This window comes from Nuphar pumila, chromosome 1, assembly GCF_984573655.1.
Source record: "Nuphar pumila chromosome 1, dmNupPumi1.hap1.1, whole genome shotgun sequence".
Classification (NCBI taxonomy): Eukaryota; Viridiplantae; Streptophyta; class Magnoliopsida; order Nymphaeales; family Nymphaeaceae; genus Nuphar; species Nuphar pumila.
The window spans coordinates 8946550-8962256 of NC_143249.1; the positions used below are offsets into that span (position 1 = coordinate 8946550).

Sequence of the window (15707 nt, forward strand, 5' to 3'; positions counted from 1 at the left end):
TTCGAGAGAAGTACCATCCGCGGTCGAAACAAAAGAAGGTGACACATTTTTAGAATACTCGGAAAGAGATGAAATGTTTGGGGTCATATGAAAGGATGCACCCGAATCTAAGAGCCAAGAAGTTTTACCTGGAGGAGAAGAGGTGGATACGGCGGCACCGGAAATAGCTCCCTTTAGAAGAGGTTGAAGAGCCTCCACAATTTGATTGAGAGATAGAGCTTCTTTTGAAGATTCCTCTTTGGATGGTTGAGATGTAGTTGTCATTGCTAGAAGTTTCTTCCATTTTGGGCAAACCGGTTTGATATGACCCGGTTCTTTACAAAGGTGACACGAGATTTTGTTATAATCTCTTCTTCCTCCTTGATTACCTTGATTTTGATTCTTAAAATGAGGGGGTCTATATGTTCTTAAATTGTTACCGGGTCTAGAAACGGCATTAACACAATCACATTCTTCTTGATTTGTGGACATTGCAAGCACACTAGGATTTTGCTTGCTAATGCTCATACGGGTTTCCTCTCCACTTAATTTAGTTAAGACATCTTCAAGAGAGGGAGAGGTAAAAGATGATAGGAGAGAAGATCATATTTGCTCAAACTCGGGCCTTAGCCCATTCAAAAAATTGAAGAATCGGTTTTCTTCTAATTGCTTATGACGAAGCTGTATGACTTCTCCACTCCACTTGGGTTCAAGCATGGCAAGCTCATCCCAAATTGAAGAGAGTTTCGCAAAATACTCTCTTATAGACATATCACCTTGAACAAGAGTTAACACTCTCTTTTGAAGATAATACTTATGGGACAAGTCCCTAGAAGTATACATCTTCTCAAGATACTCCCACGCTTGAGAAGCCTTTTTAAACTTTATAATGTTGGCATTAATCCTTGTCTCAACGGAAGAGAAAATCCAAGACAAGATCTTAAAATTCTTCATTTCCCATTCCTCATGTTTCCTACTATATTCCTCAAGAGCATTAGTTCTTTCATCTCCCTCAAGGATTTTGATTTCCCCTTCTTTAACCAAAGTAATTTTAGGCTCTGGTTCCGGAATCGAGCCTTGAATGTAACCCCAAAGCCCTTTCTCTTTGATGTGAGCTTCCATATTTCCGGCCCACACGTGATAATTTGAGTCATTTAACTTGAAACCAAGAGAAAAATGGGAGTCTTTCTCACCCATTAGATAAAAAAGAAGAAAGAAAAGAATATGTACCACAATAAGATTTTAAATCTTTCTTGTTGTAGTAATCTTCTAAAATATTGAATGAAGAAGAGTCTCCACTCCAATCACCAAAAAGTTGAAGGCACATTTTCCGAGGCACTTGATATTGAGAAGAATCACACCAATTTCTTTCTCCAAACAACCTTGCTCTGATACCATGTGAAAATCTCTACAAAAAGAGATTATGTGTAACACCACAATACAATACAAGAAATACAAAGAGTACACAAAGGCACAAAGGAGAACACTCACAAGTGCACGGATACACATGCACAAAAGCATGAAACAAAATGAACTTCAATTCATAAGTTCCCAAGAGGGGCTTTACAAAAGCATTGATATTGCATATGCCCTCACAAAAAAAGAGATGTTTACAAGGGCCACTAAGGCCTATTTATAATGCAAAAAGAAGCCACAGGGTGCAGCTCAATATGACTGTTGGAGCTGCACCCAACGGTCACATTTGTGACTGTTGGGGCAGCTCCAACAGCTATATGGAGCTGTCCCTTTCACAAGGGTCAAAAAGAAAAGTGTAAAAAGAAAAAGGTGTAAAAGGTAAAAGTAAATAAAAAAAGAAAAAGTAAAAATGTGCCCATTAGGGTGGCTGACACCTATTGAGTAAAAAGACTGAAATACCCCTGATGGGTATTTCAGTTTATAGTTAAAAGAGACATAATATTTTAACACACTCGTGACACTTAAACATCTGGTCAGACTATGAGTTATTTATGTTGGACTGCACATTTTATTGATAACAATTGGATATTGCAAAATAGGATTTAAAGTTTTTCTTAAATTCCACCATTGCACAATGTTGCTAACATGAAACTATGTTTGAAAGAATCTTTTATGGATTGGGGCATTAAATCAAAGTTAATGAGTTTCACTGTAGGCAATGCAAGCACAAATGATTATATTGCAGCGAATTTGAGAGAGACAATAGGAGCTAAAGGTTTGATTCCTTTCAAGAGAAGATGGTTTCACATTCGTTGTACTGCTCACATTATTAATCTTGTTGTCAAAGATGGTTTGAAAAACGTAAAACACATAGTTGAAGTGTTTTGTATTGTTCTTAAGCATTATATGGGGCAAGAAAAACGATGGATTTCATTTAAAGATGTAAAGAATGTAAATATTCCCATAAGAAAATTATGTTATGAGGTTGAGACTCAAAGTGGTTCAAGCATTGAAGACAATTTGATTCTCGATGTTCACCATTTGCTTTGAGTGCATATCAATGCATAAAAGTAGTTTAATCATTGATATGCACTCAAAGTGGTTCAAGCATTAAACACAACTGGGTTCAGTGAACATTGAGATATCACTAAGCACCCTCCCACCTGTGCTAAATGTCGATTTCAAATGGCATTGATGAAATAGGAATAGAAAAAAATGTCCCATACTCTTTTTGAGATGATGGTGTATTTGTCTGAATTCATCTTCCACCACTTTCAAAACATCGAACTGCTGAATTCATTTTCCTTTTTCTTAGCACCAATAGATCTTCTAAATACAATACTACCTCGGACTTCTTGGGTTGACTACTCTCGTTTTGCTCACAATATTCAACAAGACTAGCTACATGATCACTATCATTAATCACCACATCAACATTGTTACTAGCTGATTCCATATGTGATACAGAAGTAACAACACCATTTGTTTCATACTCCGTATATAAGTGATCTAATGCACCCTTCACAGTCTGAGCATGTTTTTTACCTTCCTTCCCATACATTATTTGATATATGTATACCACAGACAAGTACTTGGAGCGAGGATCCAACACCACAAGTGCCAAAGATTCATTTATTATATTCCAATACTAATCAAAAAAATTCTTCATTGTACATGCTACATTCTTTAAAATTTCATCATCTGAAATACTAGAATATTCATGTTCCAAACGTATGTGTCACCTTGCATATTTCATTATTTAGAAATGATGCTTGAATCTCAAAACAAGTGTAATATGATAAAATACTTCTAAAAATTAGCAAAGCTTTTCAACCACATTTCATGCATACAAAGATGAAATGTCATCTAATATCAACTATGTACTTTACTTATTTCAAACCATCTTTGACAATGAGATTAATAATGTGAGCAGAAACCATTTTTCCATGAAAAGAATCAAAACTTTTTCCTCATATTGTCTCTCTTAAATTTGTTACAATACAATCATTTGCACTTGCATTGTCTACAATTAAACTCATTAACTTTGATTTAATGCCCCAATCCATGAAAGATTCTTTCAAACACAGTCTTATGTTAGCAGCATTGTGCGGTGGTAGAATTTGAGGAAAACTTAAAATCCTATTTTGCAATATCCAATTGTTATCAATAAAATGTGTAATCAAGCATAAATAACTTATAGTCTGACCAGATGTCTAAGTGTCACAAGTCTGGAAATCCATTCTTAATAAAATTTTGTTTATTTGTTCGATAGATGCTATTATTATTTGCATTTAAAAGAGTTGCTGAGATTTTCTGAAGAAAAAACTTCTTTGCTCTTGAAAATTTGCGTTCATGAACGTGTGTCTAGCGAGAGAGACAGTAAGTTCTGACATTCTATGTGAGAGAATAGTGCATGATTTTTTTTTGTTGCATAATTGGAAAAGGGGACAAGAAATCCTTTAATTGTCTCCCCCCCACACCCTCCCTCACTCTTGCTCCCTCACCTTAAAATGTGTAATCAAGCATAAATAACTCATAGTCTGACCAGATGTCTAAGTGTCACAAGTCTAGAAATCCATTCTTAATAAAATTTTGTTTATTTGTTTGATAGATGCTATTATTATTTGCATTTAAAAGAGTTGCTGAGATTTTCTGAAGAAAAAACTTCTTTGCTCTTGAAAATTTGCCTTCATGAACGTGTGTCTAGCGAGAGAGACAGTAAGTTCTGACATTCTATGTGAGAGAATAGTGCATGATTTTTTTTTTGTTGCATAATTGGAAAAGGGGACAAGAAATCCTTTAATTGTCTCCCCCCCCACACCCTCCCTCACTCTTGCTCCCTCACCTTACAGGATCACCAACACCATCCTCTATCCAGCTACTTTTAACTATAGACAAGCTAGAAAATGCCATATAGCAAATCCATCCCCATCACACCACAACTCCCACAACCCCCGTGTGCCCCCCACCACCCCTCCCCACAAAAGAAAAAACTTTGCTTTAACAACCCCAAGGACAGAAAACAGTCAAAAGGTTTTAGGAAAAACTTTTTTTTCCAAAAGGATGGCTAGAGAGAGGCAGAACTGGACTGTCCTTGCTGATCAGTACCATCCCGAGCCACCCATGTGTAAAACAACAAATTAAAAATAAAATCATTTCAATTTCCATACATAGGGAACGGATGAAAAGTCCAGGAGTTTAGCCAGCCCATGGAACTTACACGTCAATACTTCAGTAGCGCATATCAGAACTTAGTGAAGTTAACAAGCATTATCCACATCAGGGTGTTCATAATGTAACTGCATCTGAGCGAAGATTTTCCAACTTCTCCAAACTATAACCAGTAATCAGCAAATTATATAGAATAGTCTACAAGCACAAGGTGATTTATCAATCCCACCAAAAATGTTAAAAAAGACAAAAGGATACATAAAATTGCATTCAGATTCTACCATTAAAAGGCTAAGAAATCAGCTAAAAGTTGTCACTGTAAACAAATACAAAAACCCCTATTCTTAGATATTGGTGCCCAAAGAAAATGCAGCAGACAATAGTTCCTAGCAGATGTCATAGAGAAAGGAATGATATCTCATACAATAATCATCCAAATATTGAGAAGTCATCCTTGATGACATTTCATACATTGACAAGCAATCACCCAAAGAAAAAAACAAAAAAAAAACACACACACAAACCTGACATCTGCATAAGCAACAACCCAGCCACGATCAAGCAAACTTTTCAATTCAGTGCGCCAGCGCTTGTCTAACAACTCACCATATGCACCATGCCCATGCAGCAGGCCAGGACCTCCTAGCTTTTTTTTACGTGAGTATACAACAGTCAAAGGGACAAGCACATCATCTTTTGACAAAACATCATAGTATTCACAAGCATAATATTGAGAGAGATCATTCCAAGTAACGTTGATATCATCAGCTTCCGCGGAAGTGTCAAATTTCTGTGAGGATGGCAATTTCTCCATACTGCTAGCACTGGAAACAGATGTTCCATACAAAATACGAGTTCGTTCATGAAGTACATTTTGTTGCTGGACAATATGCCATGTTCCAGTTGACAAGTCATAATCTACCACCGCATCAGGCATCTGTAGCATAAAACATTTTTTGACAACTTAACACTCACAAATGAAGTTTTGATAACTCACTTTCATGTAAAATATCTTGCATGGTATTGAGAGATAATGATTCTAGATCTGGGTCTGGACCCAGATACATATCCAAATCAGATCCCAACCTGTCAGGCGTGATTGTTGCACTGAGTTTTATTTTTGTTATTCTTTATTCTTTCCCATATTGCCCTTTATATTTAATCAGTTGGTTTTATATCAGATGTGAGCATTTTTGTCAATTTTCTTGTATTATAACAGTTGTATATGAAGGAGAGGCATATCACACGATTTCCCTATTGGGATCGTGCAGCATCAAACCCCTGGTTCTCTCATCTTCTTCTCCTCTTGTGATTGCTTTGGTTCAGAAATAGATGCCAAAACTAATATGGTAACAGAGCAGAGATCGAGTGATAAGATTCATTAAGGTATGCCTGGGAAGACCTTGGGTCCTTGCTTGCCTCTTCTCAAGGTCTCCTCTTCTTCTTTCATTATCTGTGTCTTCTTCTTTCTCTACCTTTTATTCCGTTCTTTCTAATATTCGTTATATTCAGTTTCTTTATGACCCAAGTTATGTTGATCCCAATATCTTTCTTTATTTTGGCTGCTGGTTACATTGAATCTTCTCTGTTTTCTTGGCAAAAATTCCTTCCTATTTGAAGTCATAATAATCAAGTCAACTTACATAGTGGTGTTGACGTTGATTATTCTTTCTTGGTATTTTCTCTCCTTTTGATTGACGTATGGTTTTCTTATGTTTTTCTTAATTCAGATTTAAGGCAAATTTGATTCCATCATGTCATCTAATTCTTTCTTATTTGCCTTCTATGCTATCACATCAAAACTGATTTTCCTTTTATTGTTGGGATAAGATGTGGAATGGTCGGTAATATTTCAGGTTGATTCTGTTTGTGGGTGAGTTTTATTGTTGTATCAATCTGCAAAAAAAAAAATCAGCTAAAAAACTGATCAGCTGCATATCAAATTTTAGTGTTGGACTGTTGGACTTTGCATTGACATGATTGGTTTATTCCCTCTGCTCTTTTCATTGATGTGATTGGTTTTCTCTCTTTGTTATTTTCATTCCAGTCTATCATGGATTCTAATACTCAGCCCTCCTTATCTGCCGCCTTTTTACCTCAGTTAGTTTATGAGAAATTGAACAATTCCAACTTCTTAACTTGGAAGAGGCAAATAACTCCCTTTATTAGGAGTCAAGGTCTCTCTGAGCATCTTGATGGGTCTATCATCCCTCCATCAGAGTACATCATGAGAGAGGAAAAAAATGACAAAGGGGTGGTCATTTAGTCTATTCCAGTTAGAAATTCAGAGTTTGATGGGTGGATGAGAAAATATCAGGCTTTAATGGCATATATCACCTCCACCTTATCGCAAGAGATGCTTATTGGTATTCCAGATAACTGCACTGCTTTGCAACTTTGAACCAAACTAGTCCAAACGTATTCTCAGATTTCAGAATCCGAGTTATGTTCTCGAAGGAGTTTCAGAACTTGAATAAAGGTTTCATGTCAATCATGGAATATTTGAACAAGATAAAAATTATTACATATCAGCTGGTCATGGTTGGTTCGGAGGTGTCAGACAAAGATATGGTCTAGTAGGCGTTAATTAGACTTGGCTCAGATTATCACGTTCTTTCCACAACTTTGCAATACTCTGGATTGCCCCTCACATTTGAGGACATGAGAGCCAAATTATTGTTGAAAGAAATCTTGGCTGACTTTGTTTCAAAGCCGATTTCAAAGTTATTGAGTCTTGTTTTATTTAGTTCATCATCTAATTTAAATAAAGCCAATAGTTGGCATAGTCATTTTGCTCATTGTAGTTATGGGTTTATTGAAAGATTGGTTTCTAGCTATGTCACAGGGATTCAGCTAGCAGGGTGCCACACCCGCGTCGACGCGACTCGATGCGGGAGCGGGTGCGGCACCGGGTGCGGTCAACCCGATCCTGGGTGCGTTGACCGCACCCAGGATCATTTAGGTCCATTTTCTTTTTTGGATTTTTTTTTTAAAAAAAATTGCCCTATGAAATGGGCTGCGAAATTTTTTTAAAAAAAAAATCTGCTGACAGCTGCTGAGCTGCGAAATTTTAAAAACAAAAAATCTGCTGACAGCTCCTTTTTGCTGCTGTCAGCTCCTTTTTTCGTAAAGGGTTTTCTCTGCTGACAGCTGTTGTCAGCTGAGCTGCGAAATTTTTTTTAAAAAAAAATTCTGCTGACAGCTCCTTTTTGCTGCTGTCAGCTCCTTTTTTTCGTAAAGGGTTTTCTCTGCTGACAGGAGTTGTCAGCTCAGGTCAGCTCATGTCAGCTGCTGACAGCTGCTTTTCAAATCCTTTTTTCGTAAAGGATTTTCTCTCTCCCTTATATATATATATATATATATATATTTACATTTTTGCCCCTGCCGCACCCCCGCACCCGGGTTTTTTGGAAGTGCCGAACCCCCGCACCCGCACCCATGTGACATAGGTTTCTAGTAATCTTATTCTTAAGTCTAGTTTAGATTGTGAGTCTATTAATATTGTATGTCCTAGTTGTCAATTGTCAAAAAAGTCATGTACTTGTTCAATTCATGGAATAAAAGAGCTTTGAAACCTTTTGAAATTGCATACTCTGATATATGGGGTCTAACGCCTATCACATCTTCTGGCAGATGTTATTATGTTTCTTTTATTGATGACTTTTCTCATTATAAGTGAATATATTTCATGAAGCATAAGCATAAAGTTTTCAATATATTCATAAAATTCCATCTTAGTTAAAAATCAATTTTCTATGCCTATTCTGAATTTTCAATGTGATGGTGGAGGCGAGTACTCTTTGAAGGAATTTATTACTTATCTTGAAAATAATTGAATTAACCGAAGAGTATCTTGCCCTTACACCCCACAACAAAATGGCTTTACTGAAAGAAAGCATAGTCATATTGTTGAGAGTGCTCTTGCTATGATACACATTGGTTGAGTTCCCTTATTTCTTTGGACAAAAGCCTTTCACTATGTTGTTTATGTCATAAATATGTTGCCAATGAGAATTTTGAATTATAAGTTTTTTTATTTCACATTATATAGGAAGCATCCTGATTATGATTCATTACGGGCCTATGAATGCATTTGCTATGTTTACATAGATAAATCCTTAAAAAATAAGTTTGAAGATAGAGATCGTGTTTGCAAATTTGTTGGGTATGATGATGATTACAAAGGGTTCAGGTGTTATGATGTTAAAAACAAATGCATTTGAATCTCTATAAATGTTGTATTTGATGAAGTTTTCTTTGAGTATGATTTTAATGCAGATTATGTTCAGGAAAAAAGCCAAATGATGTGGAATTTTATCATCCATGGCCAAGTGAAGAGTTGTTTTCAATCCAAAATGGTGTTCTTCCTTCCCAAGAAAAAATGTCATAAATTCATGGGCAGCAAGATGACAATTCTAATATGGCTGGAGACTGTTAAAATGTAAAACTGTACACATCAGTATATATAATAATATTATATTATTATATATATATATATAAATACATTTTTCATTTCTTTCTTTTCTGTAATTTTTTTCCTTTATTTTTATTTTTTGTCTTTATGTCATCTAGTTCAGTTTGAACTAGAATGACTGTTGCTAGTCAAGTCCTGTCCAGACTTGACTAGCAATAGAGTTGTTGGACTGACACATTCCAACAGCTCTAAATAGAGTTGTTGGACTGTGTCCAACAGCTCTATTGAGTCCTCTTTCAGCTGTGTATATAAAGAGGTGCAGCCCCTCTTGTATTTTATTCCAATGCTTCTTAAGCAATTGGTTTTTCATATCAATAAAGAATACATTTTTATTTTTATTTTGTTTCCAGTTATACCCTTTTTAAGGGTTATGCTTTAGTGTCATTCTTGACACTTGCCCTTGTTAATCTAAGCTCGTGTTTCGAAGATCCCCATTTCATTTCATGGTATCAGAGCCGCGGAAGTACTAAATCTTGAGGAAAATCTGCCTCGATTTCCGTGCCCGTTTGCAAAAGTGTTCGCCACTTAAAGAGAAGTGTTTTATCACTTCATTAGAGAAGATTTCACATCTTGTTGTATTGTTTTTTTTCTTCTTTCTTTTTCATTTTCCTTCTTATTTCTCTTCTATCCCTATTCTTTCTCTCCTTGTAATCGATGAATGACAATGATAAAGTCACCATCATGCCTATGAAACTAAGCGATACGAACTATGTAACATGGGCTTCAATCATGAAGCACCATATATGGGGAAAAGGCTTATGGAGGATTGTGGATGGTTCCGATTCGGAACCTAAGCTATCTCTTACTAAAAAGGAGGGAGATAAAGAGGTCCCTCTATCGGAAGAAGAGAAAATCAAGGCTATTGCCTCATACGAGAAGAAATGGAAAGAATGGAGAATATCTCATGCGAAGATAATGTCATGGCTTATCAATAGCGTTGACATTAAAAAATGCTCAAGTCTTACCAAATTTGATCATGCCGATAAGGCATGGGAATACCTTAAGAATATGTATTCCCTTAAAGATATTGCACACGTGTGCAACCTCTAAGAAAAAGTTCGAATGATGACACAAGGAGACAAAACTATTCGTGAATATTACAATGGGTTGTTCGAACTTTGGGAAGAACTTTCCCTTTTAGAACCAAAGTGGCATTGTACCGAAGACATCGAGCTTCGTCAGAAACAACTCGATGCTGAACATTTTTACCAGTTTATCACTGGATTAAGGCCGGAATTTGAAACCACTAAATCGGCCCTACTTCACCGGGGAAAAATTCCTTCTATTGTTGAAACTATTGAAGAGTTAACAATGAAAGAAAATCGTCTCTGGAAAGGTTTTTTAAAAATTGAAGATGATTCCGTTTTAGCCGTGTCTAGACCAGGGAATCATGTTCGATCATATAGGCCTCCTCACTTTAACCGACAAAATGGTGACTATGATAAGAAGAAAGTTATTTGTCATCACTGTCATGAACCGGGACACTACAGGCCACAATGCCCCAAACTTAAGGAGCTGAGAGAAAAAAGAGTTGCAATTGCTGGATCGGAGCCTAAAGATCATGATGCACTAGTTTCCCTGGCCCAACTAATGGAGATTTTTCAGCCTCTCATCAAAGGTGCCTCTTCCTCATCTGAAGCTTCAACCGGCGCGTGCATCTTTTCATATGACCCCAAATAATCAAAGTCTATCCAAATGCGTTAAAAATAAAACAAGTGTGTCAAAGGTCTTTACTGTTGATGGGACTTCTCTTGAAATAGAAGGAATAGGAAATTTTGAAAAAATTTATAAAACAAAAAAAAAATTATTCCAGAAATTAGACATGTTCCCAAATTAAATTTAAATCTTTTATCTGTATCTCAAATTTCTGATTATGGGTGTAATATTTCTTTTTCTTCTCATGGTTGTTGGGTACATGATCGTCAGTCAGGCAAGCTGATTGGGGAAGGCCATAGAGAAGGAGGACTCTATTACATGGATTTTTTGGAAATGCCGAAGAAAGCTCTTTGTTATAATATTCAAAAAATAGAGTTGGAACTGTGGCATAAGAGACTTGGTCACCCACATATAGCCAAAATCCAACATTTTCCAAATCTAGGGAAATTTTGTAACTCTGAATCATTTGATTGTAAAGATTGTATTCTCGGCAAAATGAAAAGATTACCATTTCAGAACAGAACCTTTTTCTCTTCAAGACCACTTGAATTAATACACTCGGATGTTTGGGGTCCTGCACCAGTAATTTCTAAAGGAGGATTTGTTTACTATGTTATTTTTGTCGATGATTTCTCCCGACATACGTGGATGTACTTTCTCAAACATAAGTCTGAAGTATTTTCATACTTTCAAACTTTTATAATATGGTTAAAAACAAGTTTCAAAATGATATTACTATTTTTCGCACAGATTCAGGGGGAGAGTTTTTATCCACAAATTTTCAAAATTATCTTAAATTGCATGGCATCACACATCAAAGATCTTGTCCTTATACACCTCAACAAAATGGACTGGCAGAACGAAAACATCGCCATATTATAGAAACCACTAGGACTTTATTAATAGCAAATCAAGTCCCAAAAGACTTTTGGGCAGAAGCTGCCTTAACTGCCACCTATCTCATTAATAGGATGTCATCTTCTTCGTTACAAAATATCACTCCCATTGAAAAACTTATGAACATTTCTCCAGACTACTCTAGACTAAGAATATTTGGGTGCAAATGTTTCATATTTACTGACAAAAATGATAAACTTTCCCCTCGTGCGATTCCCTGTGCCTTTTTTAGGATATGTTGAAAACCAGAAAGGTTATAGATGTTTTGACTTCAAAAATAATAAACTATATGTGTCTATAAATGTTTCCTTTCTTGAAAAGGAGAGCTTCTTTGATTTTAGAAAATTAAAAGACGTCACTGAGTACTCCTTTTTGCTAGATCTAATATCAACATCTGATGAATATGACCTTGATTGTAACTTTGATGATGATCAAAGAATTATTGATCTTAATGTTGAAAATGAAGAAGTTCATAGAGATACTAGTATTCAATATTTCAGGCGACAAGAGTCTAATCCTCCATGTGCACTTGAAAAATATTCTAACATTCCAACTAGACAATCATCCCAAATCTCGAGGCCTCCAGGAAAGTTTGTATCATACGAGTCTTTCTCACCCACATATAGGGCAGTTATTGCATTAATTCACTCATATGAAGAACCATCCACATATTTTCAAGCAAAAAATGATATCAAATGGATAGAAGTCATGAAAGTTGAATTAGATGCACTTGAAAAGGCTTCTACATGGAATATTCAAGATCTTCCTTCAGGGAAGAAAACTATAGGATGTTGATGGGTTTATAAAATTAAAACCAAGAGTGATGGTACTCTTGAAAGATATAAAGCCCGTTTAGTAGCCAAAGATTATGCCCAAGAATATGGGATTGATTATGAAGAAACCTTTGCTCCGGTGGCTCGTATGACTACTGTCCGAACCTTAATTGCCTTAGCTTCTATCAAAAAATGGTCTATTTTTCAAATGAATGTCAAAAATGTTTTTTTAAATGGAAAGCTAGTTGAAGAAGTATACATGGAACCCCCTCCTGGTCTAAGTATTCCTAAGGGTAAAGTCCTTCGCTTAGAAAAAGCTCTTTATGGACTTAAACAAGCACCAAAAGCTTGGTATGATAGGTTTAGTCGTGTTATGATTGATATTGGTTTTCAATTCTGTTTAACTGACACTGCTTTGTTTATTAAGAATTCTGATGCAGGGATCATTGTGCTTCTTCTCTATGTGGATGATATGATCATCACCGGAAGCGATAAACAGGGAGTTGAAACAATCAAAACACTTCTTAAATCTCATTTTGAAATGACTGATTTAGGCTTGTTGAGATACTTTTTAGGCATTGAAGTTGCTTATTCTCCTAGAGGATATTTATTATCTCAGACTAAATTTGTTTTTGATATTGTTTTCAGGTCTGGTATTACTGATGATAAGAAAGTTGACACCCCAGAAGTTGTTAATGTTAAAATGAAGATTGATGATGGAGAACTTCTTGCAGACAGCTTGTCGGGGCACTTTCCTATCTATCCATTATCAGACTAGATATAGCACATGTTGTTCATACAGCAAGTCAATTTCAATATGCTCCTACTTCTGTTCATATGGGAGCAGTCATGCGTATTATCAGATACATCAAGTCCACTCTTTCACGAGGACTTTTCTTATCTTCCTCCTCTTCTCTTGATTTAATTGCATATACTGATGCTGATTGGGGAGGTGATCCCAATAACAGACACTCAACTACTAGCTTTTGTGTCTTTTTAGGAGAATCATTGATCTCGTGGAGGTGTAAAAAGCAGCAGAAGGTATCTCTCTCATCCACCGAAGCTGAATACAGAGTCATGGCAACCACGACCATGGAAGTAGTTTGGCTCCGACGACTGCTTGCTGACATGGGAGTTGAAGCAACAAAGGCTTCACAAATGTGTTGTGACAACAAAAGTGCGATCTACATTGCCAGTAACAGAACATTCCACGAACGCACCAAACACATTGAAATGGATTGTCACTACGTCATAGAGGAATATCTACACAGAATAATTGATCTGCCATATGTTACTTCAGAATATCAGTTAGCAGACTTCTTTACAAAGCCTCTCGCTGCTCCCCGATTTCACTTTCTCTTAGACAAACTTTTGCTCATTATACTGTAAGTTTGAGGGGGAGTGTTAAAATGTAAAACTGTACACATATGTATATATAATAATATTATAATATTATATATATATATATATAAATACATTTTTCATTTCTTTCTTTTCTGTAATTTTTTTCCTTTATTTTTATTTTTTGTCTTTATGTTATCTAGTTCAGTTTGAACTAGAATGACTGTTGCTAGTCAAGTCCTGTCCAGACTTGACTAGCAATAGAGTTGTTGGACTGACACATTCCAACAGCTCTATTGAGTCCTCTTTCAGCTGTGTATATAAAGGGGTGCAGCCCCTCTTGTATTTTATTCCAATGCTTCTTAAGCAATTGGTTTTTCATATCAATAAAGAATACATTTTTATTTTTATTTTGTTTCCAGTTATACCCTTTTTAAGGGTTATGCTTTAGTGTCATTCTTGACACTTGCCCTTGTTAATCTAAGCTTGTGTTTCGAAGATCCCCATTTCATTTCAGAGACTACATATACATAAAGAAATTCAGAGGTCTTAGATGGCAGGTACAAAGAAGGGTTGTCTATACTAGAAGAAGCATAAGAATGACATATATGGAACTAAGAGAACATGCTGAAAATAGCAGTAATGCAAAAGATGTTATTGGTCAAACGCAACCCAGAAGATCAAGTAGAGTTAGATATCCTATTGAGAGATGGATGAGTTATGAAAATTTTGGGGTACATCAGGCCTTTCTCGTGCAAATTGAAAAGCAAGAAGAACCAATTTCATATGTTCAAGCAATCCGAAAGAATTTACTGTAATAAAATAGATTATCATTTACTTTTCTAATGCATTTGTATAGATTCTCATAATTGTAAGAAGGTGGATTGAGGCTATGAATAAAGAAATGAAAGCTTTACATGACTGTTAGACATGAGAAATAGTGAAGAGACCTCCAAATAAGATTGTGATAGGATTGAAGCGGGTTTATAAAATCAAGTATAAACCCAATGGCACCATTAAGAGATATAAAGCCAGATTGGCAGCAAAAGGATTCACTCAAGAGTATGGTATGAACCAGAGTTACCGGAAGCTTCTTAGATAAGTGGGAAGCCCACTTCCCAGACAACTCGCTTCGGAAGCGCGATAAGAGTATGGTATGAACCAAACATCCAGCTTTCTAAACTATGATGCATCGATTTCTATTATGGTACAACATAACGTTACAAACATTTTGTTCCCTGATAACCTCTAGTCACTAACTCACATCCCATTCAGGTCTTTGAAGATAGATAGAAATGAGTATTGGATCGCTAGATTTATATGCAAAGAGGGTTTTCCAACTCAAATCAACATTTAAAACGAGTTTAGAAATTTTACCTGTTAAAAACAAGATAACTTGAATAAGGGCAACATGATTGTTTTTATTCAACTTTTTTTTTGCAAAATGGTCCTTGGACGAGGATACAATATCCTTTTTCTAGATTTTTTGCAAATTAGTCCATACCTTTTTCACATTTTGCAAAATGGTCCTTGGATGAGGGTACAAGAGTCTTTTTCTAGAGTTTTTGAAAATTAGTCCCTACCTTTTTCATATTTTGCAAAATGGTCCTCAGAATCATCCATTTACCTGCCCTTAACGGTTTCCATTAGAAACATAACAGAGGTTAACACTAGGGACTAATTTGCAAGAGTTTATAAAAAAGGAGGGGATTAATTTGCAAAAAACCATTATATATATATATGTGTGTGTGTGTGTGTGTGGTAATTAATATTGGCAATACACTGGATTGTCAAAGGCTCCAACAAAAACATGAAAATGTCACTAGATTTTAAAATATCGCCTAACATAAAAATGTTCTGATACTATTGTGATACTGTCACAATATTCTCCAAGAAAATCTTTTCAATTTTAAAATTAAGTTTTATTATTATTTATTTCTAAAAAACTCTCAATTTTTTTCTGAAAACCTACTTTTTATAGATTGCCTTAGAAGAATCCT

At 35.7% G+C, this 15707-nt stretch overlaps 1 protein-coding gene across 1 annotated transcript in view; it reads right to left on the reverse strand.

Moving 5' to 3' along the window:
• The window catches only part of LOC149847896 (Prolyl oligopeptidase family protein), a 61031-nt gene that overhangs the window by 19530 nt on the left and 25794 nt on the right, over nt 1-15707 (reverse strand). The window contains exon 8 of the mRNA XM_090002654.1: nt 5091-5503. Within this exon, the coding sequence (XP_089858780.1) occupies nt 5091-5503 (413 nt within the window). The remainder of the gene's footprint in view (nt 1-5090; nt 5504-15707) is intronic.